We start from the raw sequence: 15,789 nt of genomic DNA on the forward strand, positions 1-15,789 counted from the left end.
CACTTAGGTAAATAGCTGAAGCGTTGACCACGACTGTATCTATGTGTGTTTCTATCGAATTTCCCACCAGGACGTCTAGTGGAATTACTATCAAATGGCTACGTTTGCGTATGTGAGCATGACTGATGCAAATAGTCCTGGTCGGTATGCTGACCTACTTGATCAGAAAGACGGGATACCCGGCCGCAAAATATGCAGCACATCGGCTCCCTCCTCCTCCTTCTCTTTTTAACACAGTTTTAGACTACCACCATGGTCCACGTAAATTATGTGTCGATTTAGGCACTGGCCATGGCGTAGCTGCCCATGGCTTAGCCAATTTCTTTCCACTTGTCCTCGGTATTGATCCGTCAGAGGGGATGCTACGCCAAGCGCAATCACAGACCGCCTCTACAGAGTCAGGCCGTATTGAATACCATCAATCAGTCGCCGAGGACATGTCCTTTATCGAGTCTTGCACAGTGGATTTGGTATTAGCAGTACAGGCGGCGCACTGGTTCGATCCCAGGCGAATATGGGATGAACTGTACCGCATTGTTCGCCCTGAGGGCACCGTTGCATTCTGGAACTGGGGCCGGTATTTTCTCATTGGACGTCCATGTGCAGACAGGGTCCTCAGGATGTATTCGGACGGCCCTGAACATCTAGGTCCTTACTGGCCTCGGCCGGGGCACACCATTTGGAATGAGCGAATGCGAGCCGTGGAATGCGCCGATTTATCAAGATGGGAGGACATCGCCAGGCTGGAGTACGAGCCTTGTTTGGAATCACTTGGAGCAGGAACCGGGCATGGTGTGAAAATGTTTGCTCGCTTGAAGCTCAGCGAACTGGAGTCATTACTTCGAACATGGAGCTCTGTGCATGAATGGAGTGTGGCCCATCCAAGCGCCATTCCAAAGGCCGAGGGCGGCAATGGTGATATTATTGACGCTCTTATGGAGGAAATGATACACGTAGAATCAGATTGGAAAGAACATGCGTCGCGGGAAGATTGGCGGGAGATTGCAGTTGAAGTTGAAACGCGAAGCATCCTGCTCTTAGCAAGGAGAAGGGGTTAGATAGTCACGAAAGAATTACCTTTAGGTTTTGTGAACTCTATAACATAGCGTTATAGCAGATACCTTGGGCAGTACATTTCTACACCCTTGACCGTGTGTGATGGAGCCATCAAAATCAATTCTTCCCCCGAAAATCACGCGAGATCTAGGGACTTGACGCCATACCCGACCTTCACCAAGGACAGAGTACTAGCCCACTTCTACAATATGGAGGGCGACGTGACATTCCCGGAGTCAGAGTATGACTGCCGTACTTGCTTAATGCGAGTAGTCCGGTACTCAGCCGCAATTCTGTACCAGAGTATTGCGATGTATCATTTTCCGAGTGAAAGAAATAGCGCGAGAAAATTATGACTTACTGTCAGACAGTAAGTTCACCAGCAAAATATTTCAAACCTATGGAGAAAGGAGAAAGCGATCGCATGGATACTTCACAAAAGTCTGAGGCTGGAAAGCGACTAGTGCTTACATGTGCCACCTTCTTTGAATAGTGCCGTGCGTTGTGGGGTTGTACGGAATAATAGAAATGCCGCGGACGGCAACTTTGGAAATGGGGACGCTGATACGCTTGGTCCACCATGATGGTGCACCCGGTTAGGGTTCTTCCCAACACCAATGGCTTTCTGTATATCTGCTCGATGTTAGCGCTTGCCTTCGGTTAGGTGACGACATCGTACTGTTTTGTGCTGAAGGCATTCTTCTGGTTTTCAGAGCCCCACTTACTTGGCGTCAATTATATAGGCACCAGGACCTTCCTCATGGCGTTAAAGAAGATCAAATCTAGACTGGTCGTGGATTGGGTTTGGATGGATCCGCAAGGGGTTCAATCCAACCCATGTGGGTTATGGGTTGATCCACCACCTATCTAACCCACCCTCATATCCATGCGGGTTGGGTTGCGGATAACCATTCTACCCATATCATACATGTGATTTTAGACTATACTACTTTCGGTAGGCGGAAAGACCTAAGAATCTAGACTATACTACTTTTAGTAGGTAGAAAGATCTCTCTTTGAGAGAATATCATGAATATCTATTATTCTGCCGGTCACGTGCACCCAATGGGTTATCCATATCTATATGGGTTAGATCAGGGTCGACCCCCATCCAACCCAAAGTGCGGATTGGGTGGGTTGGATATGGATTTGCGGATTGGGTCAGCCAGTCTAGATTAGGAACCTTCTACTATAACCCTAGCTCACCAACATCACCATGCTAAGTGGGTTAATAAAGCTAAACTATCCTATTACTGTAGTAAAGGAAGATGCCTATGCTGTAGGGCCTCTAATTATATAATTATGGGCTGCTAGTATCTTAGCACTATTCCCCTACAGGGCAGAGATACGGTCGTCTCCGCTTTGAAGGGCATTCTGCAACAGAAACGTTCCGGTGTTTCAGTCAGGAAGGACGGAGGTGGGGGATCTTGGCAAGCTGTTGAAGTCGCTAGGATACATAAACTTTCCAAATCACTAGTAAACTATATGGCCAATCGAAAATCAATGAAGGTCCGATTCTTCTAAACGAATGACTATCTATCTCCTATATATGCCTTCAATAGGGGTCGGATTGCAGGTCTTTTAAATGATCGAATGCTATCGAATATTCAGCCAAGAGTGGCAGTGCTTTGCCAGTTCATATACTTCCAAATCAGGCAAGTGGTAACATAATTCAATACACCCCCCCAGCTGAGCTGTTAGGCGAAGCTGCATACAAAATCCATAGCTGTTGAAGCCATATCCATATCTAAATCGAGTAATCATGTTGAATCGATGGTGTTAGATTGGTTGAAGCTTAATCTCTGCTTCCTGATTGGTCTATGAGCCTAACCATCTTATAAAAGTTAATATGCTTATTCTTCAGTAATATCTTCATAAGGCCATCTGCCGGCATGCGATTGGTTTCAATCCATTTAACTGATATGTGGCCTGATTGGACCTCTTGCTGAAGCTAGTGCTGATGTATATTAACATGGTGTAGCTTCGTGCGAATTATAGGCTCTTCACTGCGCAGTAGCCCTACTATTTGATGATTATTGCACAGAATGGATATCTTATGCTCTGGATTGAATCTAATATCTAAGAATAATTACTTCCACTAATAGATGTTCTTCGCGGCCTCTGAGATAGCAAGCAATTTAGCCTTAGTAGTGGAAGTTGTAACTGTTTGTTGCTTCCCTGTGCGCTAATCCACAGTGGCACTAAATAGCTTCACCAGATATCCTTCGCTGCTGCTATGATCTAATTGATCTGCGTAGGCGGCGTTGCTTGCAATGATAAAGATATTCCCTGTTAAATCATCTCTATATTCTAAAGCGTAGTCCTTTGTTGAAGTGAGATATGTAATGATGCGATTGGCTGCATTAAAATGAGCTGGTCTAGGATTTAAGAGATATCTTGCTAGATCAGACATTATCTTAGTAATATCTAAGTGAGTGATCACTGCAGCATAGAGAATTAATCTAATTTTAGATTAATAGTGGTGTATCTCTTCAATCATCGCCTTCCCATTGTATGGACGTAGATTCTCTGCTGTAGGTATTCAAGGCTTCCTATTAGGTGAATCCAAATGATATCTTGCAATAATCTTATTAATATATGCCTGTTAGCTGAGCTAAAGCTTCCATTTCATTCGATCCCTGCTAATCTTGATATTCAGGAAGCTCTCTTCCTTACCTAGATCATGGAATTTGTAGCATTCTTATAGTTTTTGAATTAGATTGTTAGCATGCTTCTTGCTTTTAGGATAGTAAAGAAATAGTATGTCATCCATAAACACTAGGACAACAGTCTTATCATCTGTATAAAGGTATAAGTCTGTATTGATTCTTCGCAAACCTATCTTATTAAGGGCTTTTGAAATATCTCTCTGCTAGAGGTGCAGTGCCCTTCATAAGCTATAGAGGGCTCATTTTAACTAGTAAATATAACCATATTTAGAGAATCCTTTGGCTATGTAGGTATAGACCTCCTCATCTAGCTTGCTGTTGATGAATGCGTTAATAGTATTAATTTACTGTATATTAAGATTAAATACTGCTGTAATAGCCATTAACATTTAAAATATTTATGCAGTAAGAGTAGTAGCTATAGTATTATCACATGTCATCTGCTGCATATCTCCTCATACATAAATCCATGCCTTAGCCTTAATCAAATAGTCTTCTTAATTAAATTTATATGTGAAAACCCATTGTAGCAGAATAATCTGCTTATCTCTAGGCTGTTTAACCTTCTGAAAAGTTCCTCAAGCTAATAATATATTATATTCTAACTCTATAGCTACTTTAAAGAGTTCCTTTAGTGGATGCTTTTGCATTTCCTTCCAGCTGTTAGGTACAGGTGGTATTTCATCTTAATGAAGTCATTTCTTTATAGATACCTTATCTTACAGGCCTATTCCAAATGATGTAAATACTGAGTAGAATTACTTTAAGCCATCTATCTAAGCACTAGCATAGGTATTTTATAGAGCTTAACACTGTCATTTTCCTTTAATGATGTTATCCACTGAAAAGTTAGTACTAACACTATACTTTAGCTTTGTTAGGAAATTATTGATATTATCTAGAGTAGCTGGATTAATACTTAATTAATTCACCTCCTCATAGAGCTGTTTTGAAGGTGAATCTTCTAGCTCTAATTAATCTAGGGATTCAGGTAGAGTATCTATAAGCCTTACAGGCGTGTCAGGCTCTGGGGAATTATTGATTCTAGTAGGAGATCTCAGAGTCATTAAATCAAGGCAAACATGCTATTCTCTTTATGGGCTATCAATCCAGCCTCCAGGAATGCTATATTAGCCCATATCTACACACTGTAGATGTGGTGTAAGATCTCCATATTTGATAGATTTAATAGGTGCATCATGTTAGATAGATCTTCCTGGTGTAGCAAGGGGAGTTAGAGGTATAATATTTGCTTCTAGTGATTCTGCCATCTGACCACCTCCTGTATCTGGTTTAGTGCCTTTACTTATTCCTTTACTTATTACATTAATTACTTTATTCACCCCTAAGCTTTAACTTCATCTAACTCATCTTCATTACTTAATTCTTCCTCCTGCCTTATCTTAATATCTTCACTTATTGTGATATTATTAATTTTGATTAGTTGCTCTGGCATATTTGATATCTTAACTACTTCTGTGTGGAATAGCCTGTCTAGATCAAACATAATATCTTTATTAAATGTGATGTCTCTTTCATTAGTTATCTTCCCTATTAGTGGATTCCATATCTTCCATATATTAGATGCAGTGTATCTAATAAGATAACCTATCCAGGCCTGTGGATCCAGCTTCTTTATTCTTGGAATCTTATATTGCCTGACATATATTCTGCATCTATATATATGCAGATTCACTAAAGATGGCTTCTTGCCATAAAGCTTCTTATATGGCATAATCTATATCTATTTCTTCTGTCCATTCTCCTCTACTACCTCTCTGCGCGGCCATTAATTGTGCAGGTAGACAGCAGCATGAAGAATATGCAGCTATAGCTTCTTAGGTAATCTTACAGCTATTCTCATGCTTTAGGCCATTTCAATTATCAATCTTCCAGCGCGTTTGACTAGGCCCTTCTGCTCATCAATATATTATGTTAAATAGAGGATCTCAATACCTTCATCTTTCATAGTGCATATATATTCATTTCCAAGCATTGGTTCGTGGTCTGAGAACATCCTCTTTAGCTTGACATTAAATTACATCTTAACCTATTTGATAAACTGCCATATTTGGCCATTAAGCTGATCTTTATCTGGATGCGTGTAGATGACATGCCATCTAATTGATTCGTAGATGAAATGCGTGGCCTAATGATCACCATTATAGGCAATAGTCATCGGAATCAAATCAAAATGAACGCTTTTAAATGGCTTGGTTGATCTCTCTCTAGGTGTTTGAGATATCTGCTTATAGGCCTTTGCTAGCCTGCACATCTCGCAGATTGATCTCTTGCAATTCAATACTTTTGCACCAATAGATGCCTCTTCTAGATGCTGTACGGCTTCATCTCCTAAATGTGCTAGCTATTTATGCCATTATTTACTAGTTTCAGTAGATTCATGTGGCCTCTCTAAATATCAATTTATTATAAAGATATTTGATATCAGATTATATTCCACCACTTCTAGGTTACATCTCATTTCTATACAGTAGATCAGCTTCCTATTCTGATCTTCTATGGTGTTGGTGTGTTAATTAAGATAAAATCCATGCTTCTTTATGTGAAAGGTTAAGAGCAGATTTATATAGTACTTAGGTATGTAAGCCACTCTGCTTAGTTCTAAAATATGCGGCTTTCTATTTATTTTAATTACTTTCAGTTCAACCCTTCTATATCCAAGGATTTGCACATTTATTGCACTAAAACGTGCATACTCATCTTCCACTAGCTCATAGGTGAGGAATTAAGTTTGATTATTACAGATATTAATATCTGCTCCTGAATTAATAATCTAACTATCTTACAGCTTATATGCATTGCTTCCTAGCAAGAATACTATGGAATCACTTTAAATAATGCTTATTACCATGTGAGATACTCCCTGCTTCTAATTTACTTACTTAATTACTTGTTCCATAGCATATTGCACCTTTAGTTTCATCTGCTTAAGCTACTTAAATTATTCCATGATCTCTGCATTTGGCTTCCATCCATTCAGCCTCAATGATTTAATCAAATATGGGCACTTATTAAATATATGCTTTTCTCCATAGGGGCAGTCTTTGGGGCCTTATTTAGGCTGTTCATTTCTATGATTCTGATTAGCTGAATTAGAATATTAATTAGAGGATTGTCCCTTGAAGGTGGTAAACGCGCTCTTCTATTCTCTTTAACTAAGGGATCACCACTGTTTATGGAAATGGTAGATCTTATTAAATATATCTAATAACTTGTCCTTTAATAGTTTATTTAATCTAATCTAGGCATACATTCAATCTAGGCCCCTCAGTGCTGTAAGGAAGGACCTGGTTGCATCTTCCCTAGTGAAGCTTTTTAATCCAAGATAATTACATTCACTTAGCATGTCTTCCCATTCATCTAGCCACATCTCGACGTTCTGATTAGCTGGCTTTAATAGGAGTTAGTTATATCTTGCCATGATATGTAATATCTAATCTTCCTTCTTCAGCTCCAGCTTGGCCTTCAGCTTTGAATATCTTTCAATGGCGTAATCTAATTTGTTAGTAAGCTACCTAAGATACTTCTACGCGACTATTTACTCTATTTCTTGCTAGATAGCTACTAGGCCTATCTCTGCCTTCTCCCATTCCTTATATCTTCTCTTCCAGCTGCTGACCTGATGCTTATATAATTAGTTTGCTTGCATATTCTCTGAATTGTCAGGGTGAATTAGCTTTGATAGGTGTGGTATTTCTCCAAGCAAGATCTCTTTCACTCCATAGCTCATTGCTAAGCCTTTTATATAGGCATTCCACTGCCACCAATCATTGGGTGAATCTAGTATGATAGGGACCTTCCTGGTGGACCTTATCAGCTTAGCATAGTACTCCATATCAGCTTCAATGGGTGATGGCAGTGTTAATATAACTTTAATTCTTCCAAATCAGGCAATTCTAATAAGATATCTCGCCAATACCATGAGATAGAGCTCTCTAATATACAGGCCTGGAAGAATGATCCAAACAAATCAATCCATGTATCTCTTAAGGGCAAGCCAGGCTCATAACTATTGAAGTCGCTAGGATACATAAACTTTCCAAATCACTAGTAAACTATATGGCTAATCGAAAATCAATGAAGGTCCGATTCTTCTAAACAAATGACTATCTATCTCCTATATATGCCTTCGATAGGGGTCGGATTGCAGGTCTTTTAAATGATCGAATGCTATTAAATATTCGGCCAAGAGTGGCAGTGCTTTGCCAGTTCATATACTTCCAAATCAGGCAAGCAGTAATATAATTTAATACACCCCCCAGCTGAGCTGTTAGGTGAAGCTGCATACAAAATCCATAGCTGTTGAAGCCATATCCATATCTAAATTGAGTAATTGTGTTGAATTAATGGTATTAGATTGGTTGAAGCTTAATCTCTGCTTCCTGATTAGTCCATGAGCCCAACCATCTTGTAAAAGTTAATATGCTTATTCTTCAGTAATATCTTTGTAAGGCCATCTACTAGCATGCGATTGGTTTCAATCCATTTGACTGATATGCGGCCTGATTAGACCTCTTACTAAAGCTAGTGCTGATGTATATTAACATGGTGTAGCTTTATGTAAATTATAGGCTCTTCACTGTGCAGTAGCCCTACTATTTAATGATTATCACATAGAATGGATATCTTATACTCTGGATTAAATCTAATATCTAAGAATAATCACTTCCACTAATAGATGTTCTTTGTGGTCTCTGAGATAGCAAGTAATTTAGCCTTAGTAGTAGAAGTTATAACTATTCATTGCTTCCCTGCGTGCTAATCTATAGTGGTGCTAAATAGCTTCACTAGATATCCTTTGCTGCTGCTACAATCTAATTGATCTGCATAGGCAGCATTACTTGTAATAATAAAGATATTCCCTGTCAAATTGCCTCTATATTCCAAAGTGTAGTCCTTTGTCGAAGTGAGATATGCAATGATGTGATTGGCTATGTCAAAATGAGCTGGTCTAGGATTCAAGAGATATCTTGCTAGATCAGATGTTATCTTAGTGATATCTAAGCAAGTGATCACTGTGGCGTAGAGAATTAATCTAATTTTGGATTGATAGTGGTATATCTCTTCAATCATTGCCTTCCCATTATACAGATGTAGATTCTCTGCTACAGGTGTTTAAGGCTTCCTATTAGGCGAATCTAAATGATATCTTGCAATAATCTTATTAATATATGCCTGTTAGCTGAGCCAAAGCTTCTGTTTCATTCAATCCCTGCTAATCTTAATATTCAGGAAGCTCTCTCCCTTGCCTAGATCACAGAATTCATAGCATTCTTATAGTTTTTAAATTAGATTGTCAGCATGCTTCTTACTTTTAGGATAGTAAAGAAATAGTATGTTATCTATAAATACTAGGACAACAGTCTTATCATCTATATAAAGGCATGAGTCTATATTGATTCTTTACAAACCTATCTCATTAAGGGCTTTTGAAATATCTCTCTGCTAGAGGTATGGTGCCCTTTATAAGCCATAGAGGGCTTATTTTAACTAGTAAACATAACTATATTTAGAGAATCCTTTAGCCATGTAGGTATAGACCTCCTCATCTAGCTCACTGTTAATGAATGTGTTAATGGCATTAATTTACTATATATTAAGATTAAACACTGCTGTAATAGCTATTAATGTTTAAAATATTCATGTAGCAAGAGTAGCAGCTATAGTATCATCATATATTATCTGCTGCATGTCTCCTTGTACATAAATCCATGCCTTAGCCTTGATTAAATAGCCTTCTTAATTAAATTTATATGTGAAAACCCATCATAGTGGAATGATCTACTTATCTCTAGGCTGTTTAACCTTCTGAAAAGTTCCTCAAGCTAATAATATATTATGTTCTAACTCTGCAGCTGCTTTAAAGAGTTCCTTTAGTAGATGCTTTTGCATTTCCTTCCAGCCATTAGGTACAGGCGGTATTTCATCTTGATAAAGTCATTTCTTTATAGATACCTTATCTTGCAGGCCTATTCCAAATGATGCAAATACTAAGTGGAATTACTTTAAGCCATCTATCTAAGCACCAGCATAGGCATTTTATGGAGCTCAACACTGTCATTTTCCTTTAATGATGTTATCCACTAAAAAGTTAGCACTAACACTGTGCTTTAGCTTTATTAGGAAATTATTAATGTCGTCTGGAGCAGCTGGATTAATACTTAATTAATTCACCTCCTTATAGAGCTGTTTTAAAGGTGAATCTTCTAGCTCTAATTAATCTGGGGATTCAGGCAGAATATCTATAAGCCTCACAGGCGTGTTAGGCTCTGGGGAATCATTGATTCTAGTAGGAGATCTCAGAGTCATCAAATTAAGGCAAATATGCTATTCTCTTTGTAGGCTATCAATCCAGCCTCCAGGAATGCCATATTAGCCTATATCTGCATGCTGTAGATATGGTGTAAGATCTCTATGTTTGATAGATTTAATAGGTGCATCATGTTGGATAGATCTTCCTGGTGTAGCAAGGGGAGTTAGAGGTATAATATTTACTTCTAGTAATTCTGCTATCTAACCGCCTCCTATATCTGGTTTAGCGCCTTTACTTATTCCTTTACTTATTATATTAATTACTTTATTCACCCCCTAAGCTTTAACTTCATCTAACTCATCTTCATCACTTGATTCTTCCTCCTGCCTTATCTTAATATCTTCACTCGTTGCAATATTATTGATTTTAATTAGTTGCTCTAGCATATTTGATATCTTAACTGCTTCTATGTGGAATGGCCTGTCTAGATTAAATATAATATCTTTATTAAATATAATGTCTCTTTTATTAGTTATCTTCCCTATTAGTGGATTCCATATCTTCCATATATTAGACACAGTGTATCTAATAAGATAACCTATCTAGGCCTGTGGATCTAGCTTCTTTATTCTTAGAATCTTATATTGCCTGACATACATTCTGCATCTATATATATGCAGATTTGCTAAAGATGGCTTCTTGCCATAAAGCTTCTTATATGGCGTGATCTATATCTATTTCTTCTGTCCATTCTCCTCTACTGCCTCTCTGCGCGGCTGTTAATTATGCAGGTAGACAGCAGTATAAAGAATATGCGGCCATAGCTTCTTAGGCAATCTTACAGCTATTCTTATGCTTCAGGCCATTTTAATTATCAATCTTCTAGCGCGTTCAACTAGGCCCTTCTGCTCATCAATATATTATGTTAAATGGAGGATCTCAATACCTTCATCTTTTATAGTGCATATATATTCATTTCTAAGTGTTGGTTCATGGTCTGAGAACATCCTCTTTAGCTTGATATTAAATTGTGTCTTGATCCATTTGATAAACTGCCATATTTGGCCATTAAGCTGATCTTTATCTGGATGCGTGTAGATGACATGCCATCCAGTCAATTTGCAGATGAAATGCGTGGCCTAACAATCACCATTATAGGTAATAGTCATTGGAATCAAATTGAAATGAACGCTTTTAAATGGCTTGGTTGATCTCTCTCTAGGTGTTTAAGATATCTGCTTATAGGCCTTTACTAGCCTGCACATCTCGCAGATTGATCTCTTGCAATTCAATACTTTTGTACTAATAGATGCCTCTTCCAGATGCTGTACAGCTTCATCTCCCAAATATGCTAGCTATTTATGCCATTGTTTACTAGTTTTAGTGGATTCATATGGCCTCTCTAAATATTAATTTATTATAAAGATATTTAATATTAGATTATATTCCACCACTTCTAGGTTGCATCTTATTTCTGTACGGCAGATCGGCTTCCTATTCTAATCTTCTATGGTGTTAGTGTATTAATTAAGATAAAATCCATGCTTCTTCATATAAAAGGTTAAGAGCAGATTTATATGGCACTTAGGTATGTAAGCTACTCTACTTAGTTCTAAAATATGCAGCTTTCCATTTATTTCAATTGCTTTCAGTTCAACCCTTCTATATCCAAGGATTTGCACATTCATTGCACTGAAACACGCATACTTATCTTCCACTAGCTCATAGGTGAGGAATTAAGTTTGATTATTGCAGATATTAATATCTGCTCCTGAATCAATAATCTAACTATCTCACAGCTCATATGCATTGCTTCCTAGTGAGAATGCTGTGGAATCACTTTAAATAATACTTATTGCCATGTGAGATACTCCCTGCTTCTGATTTGCTCACTTAATTGCTTATTCCATAGCATATTGTACCTTTAGTTTTGTCTACTTAAGCCACTTAAATTATTCCATGATCTCTGCATTCAGCTTCCATCCATTCGGCCTCAACAATTCGATCAAATATGGGCACTTATTAAACATATGCTTTTCTCCACAGGGGCAGTCTTTGGGGCCTTATTTAGGCTGTTCATTTCCATGATTCTGATTAGCTAAATTAGAATGTTAATCAGAGGATTGTCCCTTGAAGGTGGCAAATGCGCTCTTCTATTCTCTTTAACTAAGGGATCGCCACTGTTTATGGAAATGGTAGATCTTATTAAATATATCTAATAACTTATCCTTTAATAGTTCATTTAATCTGATCTGGGTATACATTCAATCTAGGCCCCTCAGCACTGTAAGGAAGGACCTGGTTGCATCTTCCCTAGTGAAGCTTTTTAATCCAAGATGATTGCATTTGCTTAGCATATCTTCCCATTCGCCTAGCCATATCTCGACGTTCTGATTGGCTGGCTTTAATAGGAGTTAGTTATATCTTGCCATGACATGTGATATCTGATCTTCCTTCTTCAGCTCCAGCTTAGCCTTCAGCTTTAAATATCTTTTAATGGTGTAATCTGATTCATTAGTGAGCTGCCTGAGATGCTTCTGCGTGACTATTTACTCCATTTCTCACCAGATAGCCGCTAGGCCTATCTCTGCCTTCTCCCATTCCTTATATCTTCTCTTCCAGCTGCTGACCTGACACTCATATGATTAGTTTGCTTGCGTATTCTCCGAATCATCAGGGTGAATCAGCTTTGATGGGCGTGGTGTTTCTCTAAGCAAGATCTCTTTCACTCTATAGCTCATTGCTAAGCCTTTTATATGGGTGTTCCACTGCCACTAATCATCAGGCGAATCTAGCATGATGGGGACCTTCCTGGTGGACCTTATTAGCTCAGCATAGTACTCCATGTTGGCTTCAATGGGTGACGGCGGTGTTGATATAACTTTAATTCTTCCGAATCAGGCAATTCCAATGAGATATCTCGCCAATACCATGAGATAGAGCTCTCTAATATGCAGGCCTGGAAGAATGATCCAAACAAATCAATCTGTGCGTCTCTTAAGGGCAAGCCGGGCTCATAACTGTTGAAGTCGCTAGGATACATAAACTTTCTAAATCACTAGTAAACTATATGGCCAATCGAAAATTAATGAAGGTCTGATTCTTCTAAACAAATGACTATCTATCTCCTATATATGCCTTCGATAGGGGTCGGATTGCAGGTCTTTTAAATGATCGAATGCTATCGAATATTCGGCCAAGAGTGGCAGTGCTTTGCCAGTTCATATACTTCCAAATCGGGCAAGCGGTAACATAATTCAATACAAGCCTAGGTGCGTTCAAGCAGAGGGGATCTCAAGAGCAAATCTGTGGACTACTGCACCTCTACTCTGTACCATGAACGCCAAGCCTGCGTGTCCGACAAAATAACACTAGAGATAGTAATGAGAAGCATAAAAGCCTTGGCATCACTATGAATGAGAGCAGTTTACACCAGATGCCAAGACGCCGTTAACCAAAAGCATCCAGTTGGTGGTGCTGCCGAGCCCCAGCAGTGTCATGGTCTGAGTCACCAGAAACTGCATTTTTAGAGAGATGGTCTGGATAAATCTGGGTAGTGTCATATTAATCTAAGTGTTGGTGGTGGATTGCCAAGGGAGGGGACAGCTCATCTACCAGGTCAACACCATGGAAATCATTAATTTGAAATTATCCGCAAGTCCGCTGCGCTTCTTTAAATAGACTAGTACTCCAGAGCGCAAGTTCAAGCCACATAAGATAAACAACATTATAATAGCAAGCAGGAATTTAAGAAGACAAGTCAATACACAGGCCCTACACGCATTACATAATGTTCTTCTGAGACGGTTACATCAATCTAAGACGCAGATTGACCAGGTAATCACTGGGTAATCACTAATCAGCCTATTTAACTTCCAAAATGCGCAGTGCAAGATTAGCAGTAATAGATGAAGAGGACTCAAACAGCAGCTTCAGCACTGCCTAACACATCTTCTATACCAGCAGCATTTGATGATGACCACACTATTTATTGCTGTTATTTTAAAGTGAAAGTGCCAATCCACAAAGAGTTGATCTCTCTGATGCGGGGAAGCTTGGCGGGGAAGCACTGCAGTGCTCTAATATATGTATTGCCCGTACCCCAGTTTATATAGAGACAACCCCCTTCCCCCTCTTCTTCAGTGTAGATAGACTCATCCAGACTCACTTCTATAGACCACACCATTTCTAGAGGCCCTCAATATATCTCAGCATACAGTAGATCCGAGACCATCTTCAACATGCGGCCAGTGGGCCTTGGATGTCATTACAAAGTAAGCTGGATACAACCTCAGGAATCATATAGCTGTTCCTGACAACCACAGAATTCAAGGACTAACAGAGCTCTCTGACCTTACCATCATTTGCAATGGGACCAGATTTCCAGTGCATAAAGCAGTTGTCTGCTCACAGTCACCAGTGCTACATGCTGCCTGTAGCAGGGATTTCAAGGCAAGTAATATGACCCAAGTAAACTTATAAACTTTCTAAATCATAGCAGGAGTCACAGTCAGGAATGTACAAGATGAGTGATGGCTCGACGCATATCATTGACAAACTTTTGCAATATTTCTACACCGGAGACTATACTAGGCTATCCGAAGAGGACGACAGCGCATACTCACATATGTCTGCACTTCAACTTCACGCAAGGCTCTTTGCAATGGCTGATAAGTACAATATGAAAGACTTATGTGCCCTTTCAGCAGAGAAATACTCCTCTAGGCTTGAAAAAGACTTCAACATCATTGAATTTTTAGAGTCCAGCCCAGATGTCTATCATTTAACGGCGCCACAAGTTCAAACATTGAGGAATCTTGTTTTACACTTCGCCCGAAAGAACCTCGAAAATGCTCTGCATCACAGCTTGCATTCCAAGATCTATGATGATATTACGTGCGAAGTTCCAACATTTACAAAGGACTTGCTCAACTCATATATTGCGTCCCCGATTGGCCAACTGTCAGAACTGTGGGCCAACAATGGCCATGCAGGCGTTGCAAGTTCGATGCCAGCAGTGCAGCCGAGAAAGGGCGTACTGAGAATGCCTAGAAAATTAAGTCTAATTTAGTTATTAAGTACACCAATATCGACGACTCTACTGTCAAAGCCGTCAAAAATCCCATCTCGCCAATCATCATAATCAATACAGAGCTTTGACAGTGATTTTAGAGATAAATGACTTGCAATTGCAAGGTTGCGAAACAGATCCGGCTCTAATGGATCATCAGGACTTGTGATACAGAGTACGTGGCAGCTGCAGCAATCCCGGGCCTCCTCGCTCTAGCATCGAACAACTGGGCCCCTGATCCGAAACAAGCCGTTGGGATGGCGATCCAGATTGGCGTTGGCTCTATGGGTGGCGCGGCCGCGTCGAACTTTATCCACGGCCTTAGGATTGCTGACTACAGTGTTGTACTACGTTATTTGCAAAAGGCTGAATGCGAGACGGGATGCAATGGGAGCGAGTGAGCATGGCTATAGTGAAGAGGAATTGTTAAGTATGGGTGACAAGGCGCCCACGTTCAGGTACAGGGTGTGAGGTGATGGAATGGCCAACGGAAGCCTTGGGAATAGAGAGGAGTGGTTGTGCATGTCGGCTAAGCAAGCCGCGGAGTTCATGAAATTGCTTGTGTCAGCTAGAGACGGGCAATGAAGATGCGTGATCAGGGAGTACCCCCAGGTCCTCACCATGAATTAATGCTGCACTGTTCAATGGTTCTATTACTCCGAGGATCTTTAGCTCTAGCGACTGTCATTATGATTCTATGATAAAATAAATCTTTGCCA

General features: G+C 39.5%; 2 protein-coding genes across 2 annotated transcripts; both read left to right on the plus strand.

Moving 5' to 3' along the window:
* Positions 1-94: 94 nt before the first annotated feature.
* P174DRAFT_449372 (class I SAM-dependent methyltransferase) lies at positions 95-1,208 on the plus strand (the record flags this gene model as incomplete). The annotated part of the gene is made up of 2 exons (XM_024828841.1): positions 95-108; positions 167-1,208. 2 exons carry the CDS (start codon positions 95-97, stop codon positions 1,056-1,058), a joined length of 906 nt encoding a protein of 301 aa, XP_024686427.1. The 3' UTR covers positions 1,059-1,208.
* Positions 1,209-14,162: 12,954 nt separating this feature from the next.
* P174DRAFT_502313 (uncharacterized protein) lies at positions 14,163-15,070 on the plus strand (the record flags this gene model as incomplete). Its single annotated transcript, XM_024831086.1, has 3 exons — positions 14,163-14,273; positions 14,325-14,451; positions 14,501-15,070. Exon 3 carries the CDS (start codon positions 14,516-14,518, stop codon positions 15,068-15,070), a length of 555 nt encoding a protein of 184 aa, XP_024686428.1. The 5' UTR covers positions 14,163-14,273; positions 14,325-14,451; positions 14,501-14,515.
* Positions 15,071-15,789: the final 719 nt, after the last annotated feature.

Source organism: Aspergillus novofumigatus (genome assembly GCF_002847465.1).
Source record: "Aspergillus novofumigatus IBT 16806 chromosome Unknown P174scaffold_2, whole genome shotgun sequence".
Taxonomy (NCBI): domain Eukaryota; kingdom Fungi; phylum Ascomycota; class Eurotiomycetes; order Eurotiales; family Aspergillaceae; genus Aspergillus; species Aspergillus novofumigatus.